This window comes from Hetaerina americana, unplaced genomic scaffold, assembly GCF_022747635.1.
Source record: "Hetaerina americana unplaced genomic scaffold, ioHetAmer1.1.p SCAF_45, whole genome shotgun sequence".
NCBI classification, from domain to species: domain Eukaryota; kingdom Metazoa; phylum Arthropoda; class Insecta; order Odonata; family Calopterygidae; genus Hetaerina; species Hetaerina americana.
This window is the reverse complement of record NW_027287041.1, coordinates 3,541,147-3,562,658: the sequence shown is the minus strand read 5'-3', so window position 1 is coordinate 3,562,658 and position 21,512 is coordinate 3,541,147. Positions and strand designations below refer to the sequence as shown.

At 38.8% G+C, this 21,512-nt stretch overlaps 1 protein-coding gene across 1 annotated transcript; it reads right to left on the bottom strand.

Moving 5' to 3' along the window:
• Positions 1-3,851: 3,851 nt before the first annotated feature.
• On the bottom strand, positions 3,852-20,526 carry LOC139693235 (zinc finger protein 233-like). The gene is made up of 5 exons (XM_071591341.1): positions 20,302-20,526; positions 19,946-20,116; positions 16,223-16,447; positions 9,718-9,841; positions 3,852-4,794 (listed from the first exon to the last, which is right to left on the bottom strand). Exons 1-5 carry the CDS (start codon positions 20,434-20,436, stop codon positions 3,956-3,958), a joined length of 1,494 nt encoding a protein of 497 aa, XP_071447442.1. The 5' UTR covers positions 20,437-20,526; the 3' UTR covers positions 3,852-3,955.
• Positions 20,527-21,512: the final 986 nt, after the last annotated feature.

Sequence of the window (21,512 nt, the reverse complement as noted above, 5' to 3'; positions counted from 1 at the left end):
TGTCATCTCGGACATCTACAGGCCTTGGGTCAATACCATCATTGGTAATTGCGTCGTCACAATACTCATTCTTGATCCCACCAGGACACTAATGCATAGCAGACGAACGTTAATATTTAATATTGGTCGAGTGCACACATTTAAAAATAATAGCATTACAAATCATTATATCCTAATATAGGGACCACTATGAACATCGTTCAAGTTAATTTTAAAAACTGACCTCCTCTCCTTTAGTAATACAATCTTCCGTTGCAGAATTGTACCCCTTACGGATACGATTGTGGAAAACAAACAAACACTCGACACATCGATGTTTAAATAGTCGAAATTCCGTAAGCTTCTCCACGCAGTTAGAACACACCAACCAGGCATACCTTGTATCCTTCACAACCTAATAAAATGTTTTAAACACAAATATTACAGCAGAATGCTTAAAACTCCTCTTGAACAAAATATAAATATACTTTTTCCGAACAGTGAACGAAAGCTATAAAGCAAATGCCGATTAATGTATCCGTAGAGCTACAACAAGCATTATTATAATGAAAGGGACACCACACACACAGCCGAACTTACTTTGACATTTAGTAAATCCTCTACTGTCTTTTTCAACATAAATTCCGATTTGTTATTTACATCGAAAATATTTATCAACTCTCCACCATTGTTCAGACACAATCTACACATCACAATATCTATTTTATCACACATTCTGAACGTTTTAAGTTGCGCCGGATGATAGCCTAAACGAATTTACGTTTAATGTCAGGATCTCTTGCACGTATTACGTAAAGATGCATAAAAATAATTATTATCTTGACAAAAGTTCACTTTGTTTACGACTAGTTGAGCTTGTGGATTTCATTCGTCATATGTTCTCTTCATTCTTTGCGTATAGTTGATGAGTCAATCAATGTGTTCGAACCATTTGGAGAGAAAGGATCACAATCCAAATTACACATGTAAACGCATTCTTCGCGGTTAATCATGTCTAATCTCGTAGCTAAGAAATGAAAAATCGGAAAAATTCTTTCTGTTGACGGATTTGAGCTTGTGGTGTATTAAAGGTATCCATAAAACTTAAAATGATATCCGAGAAAAATGAATCAATTCGTCAATTTTTCGTTCACTCTTTTCGAGGATACGTATCGAAAGATTCACAAGAGCCTTGTTTACGTTTGTCAAAATCCAATAATAAGTATGAACTTGGAGCATATAATGACTGTCATAGCTGTGGAGTAATATTCTGACGTACACTGTGCCGCTATTCCACTGCGATAGCTTTCAATTAGGTACGGGTATGAAAAACAAGTTCAAATCATTCATTGAACATTAACGCGGTCTTTTAAATGTATCAATCAGACACCAGTGGATAGTGAAGGATCTCAGGTTTTCCCGGCGTATGGTATTCAAGAAGTTCTCTCGGGTTTCCCACCGGGTCAGGTTGCAGTACACCGATGTTTCGAAGGCTGACTCTGCCATCGTCTTCAGGGTGAAGCAACCTGATCCGGTGGGAAACCCGAGAGAACTTCTTGAATACCAGTCTATAGTTTCAAGGTTCCATTCATCATTACAGTGATCACATACATCTTACTTACCATAAATAAGTCACGATTATACATCAATCTATGTGAACACAACGTTTCTTTGATTTTGCTCAGGGGTTTCGAAATGTTGAAGGGGGTGTAAAAATAGGCCCTAAATTTGTCCTTCAGGAGTGCTTTGGCCCACTGGTGCGATATGTTGTTGATGAAAGACATTTTGCACCATATTGCGTTTCCATTATCCGTTCCGTTAGCATGGAGGTGGTTATGTTGGTTTGTACAAGCTTTGTCCTTTTCTTCTGGAGTAAGGCGTGTCAAGAACCTACTAGCGCAAATAGAAGATGAGAAACTTACCATCCTCAAAGCAGACAAGGGAAACAGCATCGTTATTCTGCATAAAGAATATTACATAAGTTAGTGCAAAGCGAAGTATTAGTATATTGAAGGAAATAGGAATAGCTTGGAGATAAAGGAGGCTAATCCAATACCTGTATATGTCTCAGGCTGCTCAGGTGCAAGTGGGGAATGGGGAGTCCGGTTGGGCAGTGTTAGGAAGAGGTGTATGTCAGGGTTGCCCATTATTACTGTTGCTGTTCAACCTGTATGCAGAGGAAATGTTCAAAGAGGCATGGGAAGAACTGGAGGTATGGAATGAAAGTCGGGAGGGAAATTCTTGTAAAATCAGTTAGGTTTGCTTATGACCAAGCTTTAGTTTGTCAGTCAGGAAAGGGGCTGCAGGCATTGCTGAGTGAATTGGAAACTCAGTGCGACAGGTAAAGATGAGAATCAATATTAATAAAACAAAGGTTTTGCGATTTTCTAGAAAGAAAAAGGCTAAGCTAAACATTAAAATTGGAGGGCAGAAACTAGAGCAGGTATAACAGTTGACATATCTCGGAAGGGTTATGGGCCAACAGGGTCAAAGTAGTAGGGACATAAGGAGGAGAATTGTGCTAGGCAAAGTGGCTTTCACTAGGAGGAGGGAGTTAAGATGACAGGGACGTTGATTATAAGGATGTTAAGAAAAGACTCGTAAGAAAACTTTGATATGGAGCGTAGCTATGTATGGTGGGGAAACGTGGTAATTGAAGCAGGAGGATAGATGTAGACTGGAGGCAAGGACACTGGGGAGGAAGTACTTGGTATGGTGGGCGAAGAGAGGGGTTTGTTGGGCGATATTACTAAGGAGGCAGGAAAAGTTGATGAAGGGGGTATTTACCGGCAACAGTGGGATGTTGAAGAAGACGGTAGTAGAGGGGAGAATATTAGGCAAATGAGGAAAGGGAAGGAACAGGATAGGGATATGGAATGGGATGAAGGGAGGAAGGAAGTACTCAGAGATAAGAGGGACCTGATGTGGAGTAGGTTGCCAGATTGTGTTTTATTAGGAGTCACAAAATACGGTAGTTGTGTCCATCCAAAAACCTACCTTAACTGGTATATTACCTAATAATTATAAGTGCCAAGCATTTGCCATTTCTTCCAACAATTTTGAAAATTTCTGCCACACAAAATCCATTCATATAATAAATTTTATTAAGTGAAAAAGAACTACAATCATTTACTCATTAACTTCCAACCATCACAAAGGTGCACAATAACATGTTGGACTTCATTTTTTGCGGTCATAACATTCTTCCTTATACAAGGATTAACCCTTAAAGGAAATTCATCTCATGTTGACATACGAGGGCAGTTCAATAAATTGCATTTACACACACACTCAGGGTTTACAAGGATTTCTCCTATGACTGTGACCCTCCAATCACGCAGATGAAAGCCAAATTATAAAATAATTTAAACAAAACACAATGGATTTACATAAACACGTAATTGCTCAATCACTCCAGTGTGTTAGATGGTTGTGAATGGAATTTACACTCACTTTCCATTGCATCGCATTTACACAAACATGAGTTTTCATTGCTTTACGACTGTAGGTACGTTAATTTTATATTTACATAAGGCTCATCGTACAGGGGAATTGCACACATGTCCTTTTCAATTAGAATTCAAACTTGTTCGGGAAAATAAATGCATTTTCATCATTTTTACAAATAGGCAACAGTTTATTATTCAAAATGAGATTACGAGTCCTGAATAAATCCTTTGCATTCTGGTGCACTTCGATTAAATGTCGACTCAGCGATCTTTTGTGAATTGATGTGAATGTGCAGAGAGAACATTTCAATTTGGTATTGACTGAGTGCCTCTTCATGTGTCTCGTTAAACCTTTTTTATCCTTGAATGTCATTGAACACGTATTGCATATATGTTGCGTTGTTCTAGTGTGGATAACTATGTGTCTCTTGAGGAAGCTTTTGTGTCTGAAAGCTTTCAAACAAACGTCACACGTGAAAGGTCTATCGTTACCATCAATTAGATTGTGCATTCTGGGACACTGGACGTTAGCGCAACCGTTTGGACATAATGCACTTATGCTTCAAGGTATGCTTCTTAAGGTCCTTCTTACGAATGTACGCCCTAGAACATATCTCACACACAAATGGCTTATCTCCAGTATGTACATGTACAGACATATGCTCCTTAAGCTGTTGCTTAAGTGTGAAAGCCCTGGAACAAGTTTCACATTTGTGCGCTTTTATACCAGTGTGTATACGCAAGTGATCCTTGAGTTGTTGTTTCAAAGTGAATGCCCTTGCGCACACATCACATTTGTGAGGTCTTTCACCAGTGTGTGTCAACATGTGATCATCAAGGTGTTGTTTGTATTGAAATGCTTTCGAACACAACGCGCATGTATGCAGTCTCTCCCCGGTATGAACCAAATTGTGCCGGTTTAGATCCGTTTTGCTCAAATAATCTTTCAAACAAATCTCACACTTGTAAGGTCTTTCGCCAGTATGTGTCAAGGTATGACGGTTCAGATCGCCTTGGCTCAAATAATCTTTCGAACACACGCCGCACTTGTACGGTCTTTCGCCGGTATGATGCATCATGTGCCGCGTAAGGTTGCGCTTTTGTGAGAATTCTCTCGAACAAACCTCACATTTATGCTTCTTCTCCCGCGCAACCACTGATGTCACACATCTGTCGAAATCACCATCATCCTTGTTTGCCTCGGACCTAACACCAGTTCTGAGTTTCCTCCCCTTCTTAACATGTACACGCAACACATGAGCTTTGAGAATGTCCTCTTGTGCAAATCCTTGTTTGCAAATTTTACAACTATGCACAAAATTCCCCACGTCATCCTTCTCTGCGCCATCTTGTCCTTTGGCACCATCTGGAAGAGTTGTACAACGCAATGTGTAAGTCCTAAGCTGAACAGTGTTCATAGAGAGAAATATAAACATATGTTAGGTCTATGTGAGGTGAGATAGAAGGGTAGCGAGGATTACTAAAGTCATAGTTATAGTTAGTCATACACAGCACAGGGAACAAGAGCCAGCTATGGATTGCCATTATATTGAACAAAAAGCTAAGAAAATGAGTAGTCAGCATAGAACGATAAACGGATATATAGAATATTACTAGTAAAGGTGAAAGCATAACCGACTACCTGGTTATTGTTTGGATAAGCGAGGGAGATTCCAAAAGTAAGATCCCCTATTTTTTTTCCATAAAAAATCAAATTTATTCTCAACTTTGCATACATCAATGGAAAGGTTGAGCATTTCGCTATATTTCTACATGGTTGCCTTGACGATCAATCACTTTTTGCATCCTTGTAAAGAGCTTTTTAATACTGACGTCATACCTTTCTCCCACTGCATCACAAAGCCAACTATGACGACTGTTTCTCCGATAAGAATTCATCACCATTTAGTGGAAGTGTACGGTGAGAAGTGAACAGACATCAAAAGTGTGCGCAAGTGGTGCTGGGAGTTTTTTGACAGCCAGGAAAATGTCCTAAGATGAGCAGCGGTCGATGGGGCGGCCAAGTTTGCCATTGGAATCAACAACGGTGGCTCCAATTGACGAGTTGGTGCGCAATAACCGGAGGGAAATACCCTTCATTTAGATAAAGGAAGGCCTTAATGAATGAAGAGAGAGAGAGTGGAGCTACTTCTCCGTGCTGCAGAATATTGTGTGTCGGAGTTCAATCAGTTACAAACAAGGCATCTGTCTCCTCACTTTAAGGAGTGTGTTTGCATATCATAATACAATGCACGTCCACGTGTCTTCACATCAAACGATGACCACCCTACTCAATGAATTTGGCTGCTGGGATATCATCGACCACCCTCCTTACAGCCCAGAGGACACCCCCCAAGCAGCTACCACTTGTTTCCCGCTCTCAAAAAACACCTTGGAGGAGAGAACTTCAATTAAGAGGAGGAAGTGCAAGAAACAGTGGTTAGTTGGCTTCGTGGTGCTGGGAGAAAGGTATGACGCCGGTATTAAAAAGGTGCTTACAAGGATGCAAAAAAGTGATTGATCGCCAAGGCTACTATGTAAAAAAGTAGCTAAATGTTTAACCTTTACAACGATGTACACAAAGTTGAGGGAACAAATTTGATTTTTCATTTATAAAAAAATTTGAGACCTTACTTTTTGAAACATCCTTGTAAATTGGTAGGCCTGAGGCCTTTCGAATAAAAGTATTGCATCCCATGTAACGAAGACCAATTTTCTCCATTTTCACAAATTCACGGAAAAAAATTCACTATTGATGGCTGCCAAAAAAAATACTAAACAATGTGGCATATTCAAACTGGAAACACATTTGATTTTTCATGAAAAAAATATGAGTATCTTACTTTTTGAATCACCCTCGTTACTCATCAAATATTCAATTCACTTAAGAACAAACTACCACTTGTTTCCCGCTCTCAGAAAACACCTTAGGAGGACAGAAATTCAAGTCTGCCGAGGAAGTACAAGAAGCAGTCGTTAGTTGGCTTCATGACACGGTGAGAGAATTGTACGATGCCAGTAATAAAAAGCTGCTTACAAGGATGCAAAAAGTGATTGATTGTCAAGGGGACTACGTAGGAAAATAGCTAATTGCTTAGCCTTCCCTAGGATGTACAAAAAGTTGAGAATAAATTTGATTTGTAATGAAAATTAAAATCAGGGAGCTTACTTTTCAAATTGCCCTCGTACATGCCACTGAGGAATCATAAGGAGGAAGAAGTTGACAGAACATACGATCACTTAAGAGAACAGAATCGCATGTGTTCCTACAGGGAAACATTTCGTAGTTACACCAGATTTGAATGCAATGTTAAATGAAGGAATTGATGGTGATGAGGTGTTTGAATACAGTTTAGATAGATGGAATGCCCACGGGAAGAAAGCATCCGTTCCTCAGTGAGGTGTCTGCAAAGTTGTCTGACCCAAGTGGGGCGGCCATAGAGTGATGGTGTCAGCGGGAGAGGCAAGGCTTCTGCGGTCATCATCTCATGATACCCTTGCAAAGGAAAACTGACAACAGCAGGACAGAAGACGCAGGAGAAGAAGACCACATTAGTTAGAATAGGAACGTGGAAAGTTAGGACAATGATGAGGACAGGGAAACTGGAGAATATTAAGCGAGAGATGGAAAGGGGAAATATAGATATGTTTTAGGTCTATGCGAGGTGAGATGGAAGGATAGCAGGGATTACTGGAGTGATAATTACAGAGTAATATACAGCGGAGTGGACCAGAACCAGCAAGGGGTTGCCATAGTATTAAATAAAGAGGTAGGATGAAGCATTGTCAACATAGAACAGGCAACGGATAGAATATTACTAGAACAGATGAAAGCAGAACCCCTAAAACTTGGTCATTGTTCAAGTATACATATACAGGGTTCGTCCGGAAAATAAGTGTACTGAGCTCAGGAAAAAAAATTGATTACACTTTTACATATCTTAAGCTAATATTCCTCAAAATAGGACCCTCGTGAGTCGATACACTTGTTCCAGCGGCGTTCCCATTCCTGGAACGCTTCCGCGAATGCATCAACGGGAACCTCTCGAAGACTCGTCGTCGACCTCTTCTCTGCCCTCCACGAACATCTTGTGCCACCGAAAGATCATGTTTCTGGGCATGGCTTATTCCCCGTAAGCCTGGTTAATCATACCGACAGTTTCGGTAGACGATTTCCCAAGCTTTACCGCAAATTTGATGGAATAACACTGCTCCAAAAACTTCGGCATCGTGTTCTGTGACGTGGGTCGAGCGTGGAGGTTCGTGTTAACAGAGCTCCTCACTACAGCACAGCTCAGAGCCGACTGCCTTTTTCTGCATCGCTTGCCAACATACTCCCCTCCAATCGCAGCCCGTCAGAGCGGCACGCCCAGCCCAGGAGTCAGTGCACTTATTTTCCGGACGAACCCTGTATGCCACCAAGCAATCATTAGGTGGAACAAGTCCATAGGATTTTTGATCATTTAGAGAATATTATCACATGCGTTCCTGCAGGGAAATATTTGATAGTGATGGGGGATTGGAATGCGATGGTAGGCGAAGGAAGAGATAGTGATGAGGTTGGGGACTACGGTTTAGGCACGAGGAAGGACTGCGGGGAGAAAGCAATAGTTCTGTAGAAGACAGGGATTAGTCATCACCAACACTTGGTTCAGACACCACAAAAGATGCAGGTATACATGGAAAATGCCAGGTGACTCAGAAAGGCATCAGTTAGATTATAATATGAATATATCACAGTTAATGTTCACAGCATTAAATATAAGGCCAGTAACAGGCATTTTACAACATAATCCCTCAAGCCAGTATAGGTATTTATATGGTTGGGCCGTATTCACGCTATTTAATTTTTATTTAAATCCCTCTTTCTGCAGCATCGCTGAAAATAATTTATATCTTTTTAAATATTTGTTCTGAAATTTAAAAAAAATTAAACTTAAGTCAAATCGCTTATTTTATTAAGTAAAAATTTTACTAATGTTATATTTTTCATATTCCCTTAATCATTCGCGTTTCAGTTTTGAACTTCTATTCTTAAAGTTGTTTAGCTTATATACTTTGAAATAATCCTCTGAATATGGGCCTGCATTGCAGTCAGGGGAGCCAATACACTGTATCCTTCCTTTTAATCCTTACGGAGCTCACCTGACATCTTTTTTGAGGCCTGGACCGTATCTTTTCCCGATCGACCGTAACATTACAACAAAGTGCCTCTCGACCAAAACTTCCTCACCTAAACTTGAACAAATTCACACTTCTCTTCCTCCGTCCAGGCGTTCTACTTAATTCTCTATGTTATCGTAGTAGTAGTAGTAGTATTTTGGGGAGGTGATTGACAGCTGAGGTCATTTGCGCCATAGGGGAAGGACAGGAAAGGATGAAGGGTGGAGAGAAACCCGGCGTCAGCATTAGCCTACTCTTTACGAAAGGCGCCAAGGGGTCAAACAGTTTAACGTCCCATCCGACGGACGGCGTACTCACTCAAAGTGCTCTCTCCACAAAGCACACCTCAAGTAGGGATATCGAGATACCTCTGAAAAATATTCAACACCGCCAGGATTTGAACCCACGCCCTCAGGGTGGGAAGCCAGTACGTTAGCCCCTGCACCATCTCGATCCCCTCTATATTATCTTCACTCAAATAAAGCATCGTATCCCTCTAGGAATCCATTACAGCGGTTATATACAAGGCTTCTTTACTTACCTTTCTCGAGAAAGAAATCTAACAACTGAGACTATAGACAGTGATGAGGCCTTTTTGCCCTCGCAACTGTTATGACGACACAAAAATAAAGGTTTATACATGAATGGTTGTGGAGAAATTAGATAGGGAAATCATATCGCTCAATAAAGACGAACGGAACCCGAGGACAAAGCATTGTAGATGCTAAGAACTTGCAAATCACATAAGGACGGATTTGATAGATACATCTTCCTCATAGAATGCCTTTTTATGAAGCCAAAACAGAATGAATAGGAAGATTAATTATCTAAGAGGACAGGAGCAAGCATAGATATTAAAAAGAAATCAATGCCACCACAGAAAATAATTCAATACTGAAGGAGCGTAGTTGTTTCATGGATAAGTCCTCCCGACACCTACGTATCATGTACTGAGAACCACGGAGAGGGGTTAAAAATCAAATCACTTAAGATTTCATTTCCTCTATATTTTGTAGACATACAAAGCAACAGTTCTACATCACCAAAGTGGAAACAGTGAGGGTGAGGATAGGGATTTGCACTCGGCAAAATTGAAAACACGACAAGAGTCCTGAGCCCTCCTTACCTTTTGCCTCCAACACTTCCTTTCCCAGGCCTCCTTCCTCATTTCGAATGTCCACCTCACACTCTTCCTTAATTACCACATCCACATTCAATGATGGAATGAATTCATCGTCTCCCGAATGGTCCTGAAAAATCAGATACAAACATTACCTATGGACAGCAACAACATTCATATTAAGTAATACTTGGGACTGGAGTGCCACCTGATATAGTCTACCTGCACATGTGAGTTTTAATAATAATAATACATATAATTATAATACCTTGGGAGCAGCTACATGGACTGATCACCATAAACTAGTCGTAAAATTAGGAATGCCTCGACTAACTCAACCATTTTCTGATCCCTTATCATTAACAATTTAACCCTGTTAGTGCGGCGGGCCGATATATCGGCTCTTGCGTAGGCTTTTGTTTAAATCGTTGTAACTTATGGTTTTTTCTTTAATAATTTATGGTTTTTGTGCTATCGATAGGTTGAATTCCATAGAATTACATAACTATTTTTTTAATTTTTTATTAGCAATTTTTAATGCTTTTAAAAAAGTATAATTCTTACTATAATTTTTCGTTCAGTTTTGTACATGTCGGGAAGCTCTGCCTAATTGTCTGCTCGTTTTTTTTTCTGAGTGGTCTTTCCGCTATGAAAAGCCACTGAAAGGCTACTAATCTGTTTTCATCTGTAATCTCTTGAATGTGTTGTGGTGTCGTGGTTTTGATATATACCTGCTTATTCAGACTGTTGAGACGATTGAAATGAGAGCACTGCTTTGTAATCATTTTGGTTTCTCTTGCCGTCCATCCTATCTAATCAATTGCACCCTGTGTAATGGATTACATTGTCAGTAGTTCTCTGTGAGTTAGAACTTAGATTTTTTCTGCCTTTAGATTGTAAGCACATTGCCGCTGTCTCAAGGAAAGGGGAAAAGTCCCAATTTGACTCAGTGAGATCAGCCTTTTCAACAAAATCGAACTATGCAGAGGCTGACAAAGAAATTTGCAATTCACTGGTTTTTCTTTATTTATTTATAATATTTTCTACATGTCTTTTTGATATTCTTTCTTAATTTAAATATTGTAGTTTAATTTAAAAATGTTTTTAAAAAAAAATTAGTTTTGTGTCTAAAAATCGAAATATTATTGGTAAAAAAATATTCTTCAAATTTATGATACTGTAATAATTACATTTATTTTTGAGATGATGTAAATGTATAACATCATTATTAACTACAATATTATATTTTAAAATAAAAAAACTGCATGTGGATATCGAAACAAATAACTTCATAATGTTTTTTTTCCTAAGGTGATACATTTTCTTAAATTACCCTTCGCACTTCTCACTGAGTACCCCTGGAATCCCCACCACGCATTAAGAGGGTTAAGTAATCTACACATTAAATCTGTCAGTGCTACAGGTTATACTACAAGTACGATTGGATAAGTATGATCTCCTGTTGTTTTTCCATGAAAAATCAAATTCATTTTCAACTTTGCGTAGATCGTATGGAAAGGTTGAGCTTTAAGCAATTTTTCTACACAGTCGCCATGAAGATCAATCACTTTTTGCATCCTTGTAAGCAGCTTTCCAATACCGACACCATACCTTTCTCCTGCCTCATTGAGAAGCCAACTGACGACTATAGGGGACATTGTATATCACTTGGGCACAAGATGTGTGGAAGGGACGCAGTAATAAAGCAAAAAAAGGACAGGAGAAAACTATTAAAAAGTCTAAAACTGCCTTAAAGGACTTCCATAGGTTGCTTCACTAAATACTGGACAAGTAGAAGATGGAATAGAAAGGCATAGCCCAAGGATCTACATTTAGAGAAGAAAGGCTTAAGATTAGATGCCTTGGAACGATTGGGAATTTCCAACAGCAGTCATTATAAGGGTATATTGATTAATGACCTGACGAATTCCTTCCATTCCCCCACTCTGTTCCACAGCCCTCCACGGTACCATACCATACCATCCTCTCCCCCTACTCCCACTGACCCAGCATGTACTCTTCTCTATCTAGCATATAAAGCTATTTGTCCTCTGCGCTTCACCTGAAGATGACTTTCTAATTCGCAACCTAGGTCGTAAATAATAAAATGTACGTGGGAGAACAGAGTATTTTCTTTTCCGATGTGAACAGTGCTCAGAGAGGGAAACATTTCATAGTTATACTGGATTGGAATGCGATTTCAAGTGAAGGAAGAGATGGTGACGAGGTGGCGGGACGATGGTTTTGCTACGAGGAATGACAGCGGGGAGAAAGCAATTGAGTTCAACATTGCCCGTTGTTTCTGGCACTATAAAATTCAATCAACTTAATTCTTGATTAACCTCCTTATTCTTATAGATCTTTGCCCCCTTTGTGAATTTTTCCTATCCCCATAAAATGTAATAAAATGTGATGAGGGGGATAATATTACAGGGCCCAAGATGTGGAAGGCAGAATAAAGCAAGAAATGGCAAAAGGAAGCTAATTAAATGCTTAACTTCTAACAGGGCTTCCAAAGGATGCTATACTAAACAGTGGATAAAGAAGAAGATGGAATATAATAAGAAGGCATAGTCTAATATGAATTGAGAGAGTACTTCAAAGAAGCCGACAAAATCGATGTAGGCACTAAATTTTGAAAATAAAGTTATTACGGCCTCAGTTCGCATATTTATTGGATGGGGTAGTACTCAGCCTACAGAATACAACGCTATGGACAGAAATGGACCAAACTCCTTCTTTTGAGACTTATCCTTTAAAATTCAATGGCCAGTTCCAAAGGAAGAATTGAGAGTAGCTTCATCAACAGAAATGACTTTAATATATCTAACCGTCTTTGCGAAAGACTAAGAAAAGATAGAACAACAAAGTGACGCGTGATGGCTGAAATGTACGGACAACAATGCCATGTATGAGGACTGTTCAATGTTCCTCGGAATCACACCCAGATGTAGGCACCAGCGCAATAAGTTTCCTGCATCGTAATAGGTAAACATTTCAGTAAGAAACATACCTCATCAGTTCTCTGGGAAGAGATCTGTGGTGTGGATGCCTCTCTGTTTTTATTACCGCAAAGAGATTTGTGAAGAGGGGAAAAATTGAGATATGAGCAGTGTTTAACCCTCTTAGTGCGGCGAGGATTTCAGGGGTACTAGTGAGAAGTGGGAAGGGTAATTTAAGAAAATGTATCACCTTAGGAAAAGAAACATTATGAAGTTATTTGTGTAGATATCCATACACAGTTTTATTAATTGAAAATATAATATTGTAGTTAATAATGATGTAATACATTTACATCATCTGAAAAATAAATGTAATTATTACAGTATCATAAATTTGAATAATATTTTTTTACCAATAACATTTCGATTTTTAGACACAAAACTAATATTATTTTAAAAACATTTTTAAATTAAACTACGATATTTAAATTAAGAAAGAATATCAAAAAGACATGTAGAAAATATTATAAATAAATAAAGAAAAACCAGTGAATTGCAAATTTTTTTGTCAGCCTCTGCATAGTTCCATTTTGTTGAAAAGGCTAATCTCACTGAGTCAAATTGGGACTTTTCCCCTTTCCTTGAGACTGCGGCAATGTGCTTACAATCTAAATGCTGAAAAAAACAAAGTTCCAATTCACAGAGAACTGCTGACAATGTAATCCAATACACAGGGCGCAAATGATTAGATACGACAGGACAGCAAGAGAAACCAAAATGATTGCAAAGCAGTGCTCTCATTTCCATCGTCTCAACAAAGTCTGAATAAGCAGGTATATATCAAAACCACGACACCACAACACATTCAAGAGATTACAGATGAAAACAGATTAGTAGCCTTTCAGTGGCTTTTCAAAGTGGAAAGACCACTCAGAAAAAAAACGAGCAAACAATTAGGTAGAGCTTCCCGACAGGTACAAAACTGAACGAAAAATTATAGTAAGAATTATACTTTTTTAAAAGCATTTCAAATTGCTAATAAAAAATTTAAAAATTAGTTATGTAATTTGATGGAATTCAGCCTATCAATAGCACAAAAACCATAAATTATTAAAGAAAAAACCATAAGTTACAACGATTTAAACAAAAGCCTACGCAAGAGTCGATATATATCGGCCCGACGCACTTTTCGCCAGGGATACGAAAGCGGATATATCGGCCTGCTGCACTAAGAGGGTTAAATACATTGTTAAGAAAGGTATGAAGCTAAAGGAAATTTATTTGCCGAGTTATAGAGCACTCTTGACAGGGGACTCTGCTCCTAAACATATTATCAACTGTTGCAAGGCGGACAAATGAGTTTAAGTTTGGTAATGGGACACCTTAGTTGATTATGGTCTGCATAGAGGTCGTCCAAAATGTGCCATTACCTGGACATTACTGTGCAAAAGTGAATAAAATATTGATGGTGGATTGCTTACCGAAAGTGTGATGTATTCGCTGAAGCTGTAGGGATGTCATCTGAATGGACATATCACATTTATAACAGTGTAGTAATTGGATATGAGAAAATTACATCTTGAATGGGTGCCAAAAATCTTTACTTGGTAGGATCACACAAACGCATCAGAATGGAAATTTCAATGCAACAATGTTTGACCCATTTTAAGAGCAGCCAACAGGAATTTCTATGACGATTAGTTGTAGTATTATTAATGACGATGTTTCAATTTAGAGTGTTTAGCGAAGTTTCACAGCAACAAAGCAGGGTTTTTGAGCAGTTTCATAGCCATGGATGATACATGGGCCCATTACTTCACACCCGAGACAAAAGAAGAATCAAAACAATGGATTCAAAAAGGGAGAACTGGCTCCAAAGAAGGCAAAGACCGTTTCATCTGCACGCAATGTCACTGGCGTCGGTTTTTTTGGCATGCCCGTGGGATACTTTTCATTGACTACCTTTAAAAAAGGAAAAACTATCAATGGTGAGTATTTAAGCAAACTTATTGCAATGTTTGAGTGAAGATATCAATCAAAAGCGGCCACATTTGGCTCTAGAAGAAAGTGTTGCTTCATCAAGACAATGCACAAGCTCAACTAATCTGTTATCTCAATGGCCAATATTCATGAATTGAAGTTTGAATTGATTCCTCAGGTGTAATATTCACCAGATTTAGCCCCCTCGGATTATATTCTGTTTGCAAACATGTAAAAATGGCTCGGTGATCAAAGATTTTCCAACCGTGAAGAAGAGATGTCGGTAGCAAATGGCTATTTTGAGAAGCAAGACAGTTCTTATTACATAAAAAAGGGTATTTAACATATTGAACATCGCTGGGAAAAGTGTACAGAGAGCTGAAAGGAGATTATGTCAAAAAATAAATATATTTTATGCCTAAATGTTTTTCTTCATTGGGTCGTGTACTTCTGGGATGACCCTCGTATTTGCTGAAGCTGCTGGGATATCATCTGAATGGACATATCACATTTATAACAGTATAGTAATTGGATATGAGAAAATTATCTCCTGGACAGGTGCCACAACTCTTTACTTGGTAGGATCAAACAAATGCATCGGAATAATATATGTCAATAGAGCAATGTTTGACCCATTTTAAGAGCAACCAACAGGAATTTCTACACCGGCTAGTGACCATAGATGAAACTTGGGTCCACTTTTATACCTCAAGGACAAAACGGAAGTCACAGCAGGGGAATCATGTTGATATATCACCCCCAAAGAAAGCAAAGGAAATATGGCCATCCGGACAGGTGATGACTCCTGTTTTCTGGGATGCAAAAGAGATTCTGCAGGTAGATTATCTTCCCACCGTTCAAACAATTATGTGGCAATACTATGCTAGCTTCCTGGACCAACTACAGCAAAAGATACATGTAAAAAGCAGGCCAGGAAGTCCTGGCAAGGGTATGGCAAGGAAGAAAGTCATCTTTCATCAAGACAATGAATACCCACTCACAAGTGTAATTTCCTTGGCAGAAATAAGTACCAATTGTTGCCGCAGAAACATGATAAACATTATAATGGATAACTGGTTCCATACATTCAAATTGCTGCTTTGAATGCAAATAATCACTTACTCAATGGGAGTTAGAAAGAGCTTTAAAGGAATTATAATCAAATAAGGCCAAGCATGTAGCAGACAACATTACCAAACAGAAATACTTAAAAGATTTAAAAAAGGGGATCGAGATGGTGCGGGGGCTAACGTACTGGCTTCCCACCCTGAGGGCGCGGGTTCAAATCCCGGCGGTGTTGAATATTTTTCAGAGGTATCTCGATCCCTACTTGAGGTGCTTTGTGGAGGGCACTTTGAGTGAGTACGCCGTCCGTCGGATGGGACGTTAAACTGCGGACCCCTTGGCGCCTTTCGTAAAGAGCAGGCTAATGCCGACGCCGGGTTTCTCTCCACCCTTCATCCTTTCCTGTCCATCCCCTATGGCGCAAATGACCTTAGCTGTCGGTCGCCTCCCCTTAAAACTACTACTAAGATTTAAAAAACAAATGGATGGCTAATTACACTAACGATATGGATATATTCACTCACAGAATTGACTGAATCTTCATTGTCCGACCGATGACTGCCACCTTCCGGCATTGATGGGACCACTGATGAATCAATATCCCTTCCTGGAGAAGCAGAGCATCCACTGGCATTGTCAACCTCCTGTTTGACAACGACCATGTCATCTCTGACGTCAGCAGCCCCCGTGTCAATACCGTCACTGGTGATTACTTTGTCAAAGTACTCTCTCCGGATCCCACCAGGACACTAATTCAAAGGATACAAACTTAATATTAAATGAAATTAGAGTGTACACAATTCAAAATGAGAGCATAAGGGCACCAAATCTTTGAGGCAAAAGGTTTTCTTATAATTCTGGCCTGAGAACCATTTGGGGAGTTACTCATGTCACAAAACAATTTACACTGGTGGTTGACATTAGTTAAATTGCTTGCATCTTACATTCTTAAAAGGTAATACTGATTATCAAATGGTGGTCAACCACTTAAGTATAAGTTTAGGTATAGACACAGATATTAAACGCAATTGAATTTCTTAACCTTGCCTAAGAAGATAAAACCTCACACTCTGAACACACTACATTGGAAGGCACAGAAGTACCCGGCCTGACCTAGAGATGGTGGTAGTGGTTTGAGAAATATCACAGTATCAGAAAGTACACAATCTACAATGCATATGTATCGAGTTTGAAGATGCCACGTTGTTTAGTATTTGTTTGGCAGCCATCAATAGTGAACGTTTATGACCGAATTTATGAAAATGCAGAGAAAAATGGTCATCGTTACATATGATACAGTACTTCTATTAGAAAGGCCTCAGAGCCCCAGCAATTTGCCAAAGCTGAACTGGATTATTCTACTCTTCTGGAAGTGAGTCTGCTCCTTTGTTTATACAGCAGTAAAATACAATTGGGCAGCAGAGTTTACGAACGAGGCCACAGTATGAGCTGTCAAAGATGAGAACATCGCTATTTGGGTCGACCAAATGAGGTGTGACGACTCAAAGAAACGGCGAAGAAAATCCACAAAGTGATACTGAATGATGGTCGACTGAAAGTACACGAGCTAGCAGACATAGTAGGCATATAAAAAAGTGTGGTACATCGCATATCAACTGAAAGTGTGGACATGAGAAAGCTGTGTGCAAGATGGGTGTCGCGTTTGCTCACACTCGAGCAAAACCAGTGTTGTGAAGATGTTTCAATTTAGAGTGTTAAGCAAAGTTTCACAGCAACAAAGCAGAATTTTTGAGCAGTTTCATAGCCATGGATGAAACATGGATCCATTACTTCACACCCGAGATGAAAGAAGAATCAAAACAGTGGATTCAAAAAGGGAGAACTGGCTCCAAAGAAGGCGAAGACCATTTCATCTGTGGGCAAGGTCATAGTGTCGGTTATTTAGGATTCGCATGGGGTAATTTTCATCAACTATCTTGAGAAAGGAAATACTATCAACTATGAGTATTATTCGAACCTATTGCAATGTTTTAAGTGAAGAAATGAAGCAAAAGCGGCCGTATTTGGTTGAGAATAGAGTGTTCTTTCATCTAGACAATGCACCAGCTCACAAATCCCTTATTCCAACGTCCATAATTCATGAATTTAAGTTAGAATTGCTACCTCATGCACACTATTCGCCAGATTCAGCCCCCTCGGGTTATTTTCTGCCCCCTAACTTGAAAAAATGACTTGATGGTCAAAGATATTTCAACCGCGAAGAAGTGATGTCAGCAGTCAATGGTTATTTTGAGAAGCAAGACAGTTCTTATTATAGAAAAAGGTTATGGAACTTATTGAACATCGCTGGGAAAAGTGTATATAGAGCTGAACGGAAATTAGGTTGAAATATAAATACATTTTTTTCCAAAAGATTTGTGTTTTCTTTAATAGGTCAGGTACTTTTGGTAATGTCCTCGTATAATAATCAACTTTGTGAAATAAAAATGGTTTTCGCTTCAATATGTAATTACTTGATTCACTCACCTGAATCTCAACTGCGCTGCAATTATTTTTGGCCATCCAATTTACCCGAGTGCCATCTCTATTACCGTAATCCATCTAGACCGTTGCCCTTTTGAGCCAAATTATCCACAGAATTCACGGCATTACTCAATACCCACACTTTGGCTGATGTACCATCAACCAAATCCTCTACAGGCTTCGTGGTACCCTTGTTGTCATGCCGCAGAACATCACTGACCTCCTTATAAACCATTAACACAATAAACAACACAATGGTCGCTTTGGTAGGTGATGGTAGAGCTCACACAATACTAGGCCCTACCCGGCCAAAAGTTCACTAATTAGCATGAAATCAATATAGTGACAGGGACAAATCCTTCATACCCTCCGACACCTAACCCATCGTAAGAAATAATGAGCGCTACGGGCTCTCAATTAAATAAGAATGGGGAAGAAAACTCCAATGGCCGTAAAAATTAGTTGCCAATGTCTCGTCAGACCAACCACAAACCCTGACGTGATTCCCTTTAAACTAACACAACAATTGGTCTGACGAGAGATTGGCAACTAATTTTTACGGCCATTGGAGTTTTCTTCCCCATTCTTATTTACCTAACCCATAATTCAATTAGTCCCAGGGTTTATTGAACGGAATATTATTTTTTTTGGGGATAGGTAGGTTAGGGATTAGGTATAATTAACATCGTCTATCTTGAAAATGGAAAAATCTATCAATAGTGAACATTACATTGGGTTATTGGTGATTTTAAAAGACGAAATTGGAAATAACGACCGCACATTAAGAGGAACTAAATCACCTTTAATCGAGAAAATACATCGTGCCATAAGTCAATGAAAATGATGGTCAAATTAAATGAGTTGGGCTTCAATCTGCTTCTCCACCTACCATACCCTCCAAATCTAGCCCCTAGGGACTACTGACCATTTGCTGATCTAAGGAAAATGCTTCAGGCGAAAAGATTTGACTCGAATGAGGAAGTCATCGCTGATCAACTGAAGTTTATTTTGAAGAACAAAGACAAATCGTTTTCGCATCGAAAACGATTTGTTGAAATCGCGTCAAAAAGTTAGAATACCGCTGGAATACTGTATAGCTCTTGATGGTGATTACGGTGATGAATAAAAACGAATTTTGTGAAACAAATTCGGTTCAAATGTTTTCTCAGTTAATCCCGGGACTTAATTGAACGATGCCCGGGACTTATTTCACGATGGCTTACGGTTAGCAGCGTGAAAAGGTCACTTTAAAAAATTCTCTTCACAGATTTCTATTATTTTATACATGGTGATGACAGGAACATCGTAGTGGTAGTATATAGGGGAGGCGACCGACAGCTGAGGCCATTTGCGCCATTAGGGATGGACAGGAAAGGATGAAGGGTGGAGAGAGAAACCCGGCGTCGGCATTAGCCTAAGCATGTTTAGAAAATCCTAGTTAAATATTTTATATAGAACGCAGTTTTGCGCAGGGTTGTAACATGGTAATTGAAGTAGGATGATAGGTGTGGACTGGAAGCTTTTGAAATGTGGGTCTGGAGAAGGTGAAGTGGAAAGATTGGAAAACAAATATATTTTTCAATGTCATACTCAAATATTGAATACTTTCGCCTAATTTCAACATGTCTGTGATTGATCATAAAGATATATAATACGAGAATGTTCCTTTCTGCATATTAATCAATAATATATAATAAAATATCGCTGTTGGGTAAAATATGTCTTTGTTAGAGACATAGTTCAATATAATTAATACAACTGACCTCCTCTCGATTAGAAATCCAATCTTTCGTTGCAGGATTGCACCCCATTCGGATACGATTGTGGAAAACAAACAAACACTCGGTACAGCGATGTTTAAATAGTCGGAATTCCGTAAGCTTCTCCGTACAGATAGAACACACCAACCAGGGATACCTTGTATCCTCCAAAACCTAACAAAATGTTTTAAACACATATATTAACAACAGAATTCTCAAAACTCCTCTTCACAATATATCAATGTACTTTCTGCAAACAGTGTACGAAGTCTATAAACTAATTACCAACTAATGTCACCGTAGAACTACAACAAGCATTATTATCAAGAAATGGACATTACACACACAGCCGAACTTACTTTGAAACTTATTAAATCCTCTATAGTCTTTTTCAACATAAATTCCGAGTTATTATGCTCGTCGAAAATATTTATTAACTCTCCACCACTGTTTAGACACAATCTGCACACTACAAAATCGATATTATCACACATTATGAACTTAATAAGTTGCGCCGGATGACAGCCTAGACGAATTAACGTTGAATGTTAGGATCTCTTGCACATATTACGACACAAGTTCACTTTGTTTACGACTAGTTGAGCTTGTGGATTTCATTCGTCATATATTCGTCTTCATTCTTTACGCATAGAATACAGGTCAATAAATGTGATCGAATCATTTGGAGAGAGAGGATCACAATCCTATTAACACATTTAAAAGAATTCCTCGCGGTGAATCATGTCTAATCTCGTACCTAAGAAATAAAAAATCGGAACCATTCTTTCTGTTGACGGAGTTGAGCTTGTGGAGTAGCAAAGGTATCCTTATAACTTAAAAGCATATCCAGAAAACATGAATCAATTTGTCAATTTTCCGTTCATCCTTGTCGAGGATCCGTGTCGAAAGATTCATAAGAGCCTTGTTTACGTTTGTCAAAATTCAATAATAACTATGACACTCAAGCATATAATAACTGTCATAGCTATGGAGTACTGTGCAAACATTCTGATGTGCGCTGTCGCTATTTCACTGCGATAGTTTCCAATAAGGGCCTAAAGCGAGTATGAACGACTCTTTAAAATCATTCATTGAGTGTTGACGCGGTCTTTTAAAATGTATGTTGAAGTCTATTCAGACACAGTCGGATATTTTCAAGGTTGCATTCATCTATCAAATACTCATATGTATGCTATTACAATTTACTAATAATAGATCACAAATGGAATTATTGTACACGAGACTTTTAGGTATACTACGAAACATAGTGATACATCTATTTTTAACTCTTTCTGAAATCCTAGAGTGAATTTTTTCCAAGTTTTATAAATGTTGAATAGTATTCTTTCTCTCTTCGCCTTAGTTGAAATAAATGACTTTGGGAAACAGCATTAAACAAATAAACTGGCGTAAATTATGACATATGATGTATCTCTTGGGTTTCACCAATTCCTAGGCATGCTCAGAAAGTAAGGGCTGTTTGGTCACAGGAAAAAATATGCTCGTATGAAAGACGTATTATTAAAACTTTTAGTTAGCATCATAACTATTTCACTTCTCTATATAATCG

Excerpts from the sequence above, each read along its gene's own strand:
- LOC139693235 (XM_071591341.1), bottom strand. The coding sequence starts at position 20,436 with ATGTGTGATAATATCGATTTTGTAGTGTGCAGATTGTGTCTAAACAGT. Across the intron at positions 16,448-19,945 it reads GGATTTCTAATCGAGAGGAG|TGTCCTGGTGGGATCCGGAG; the intron begins GTCAGTTGTATT and ends CCTTTGAATTAG. Across the intron at positions 9,842-16,222 it reads ATGAAGATTCAGTCAATTCT|GACCATTCGGGAGACGATGA; the intron begins GTGAGTGAATAT and ends CTGATTTTTCAG.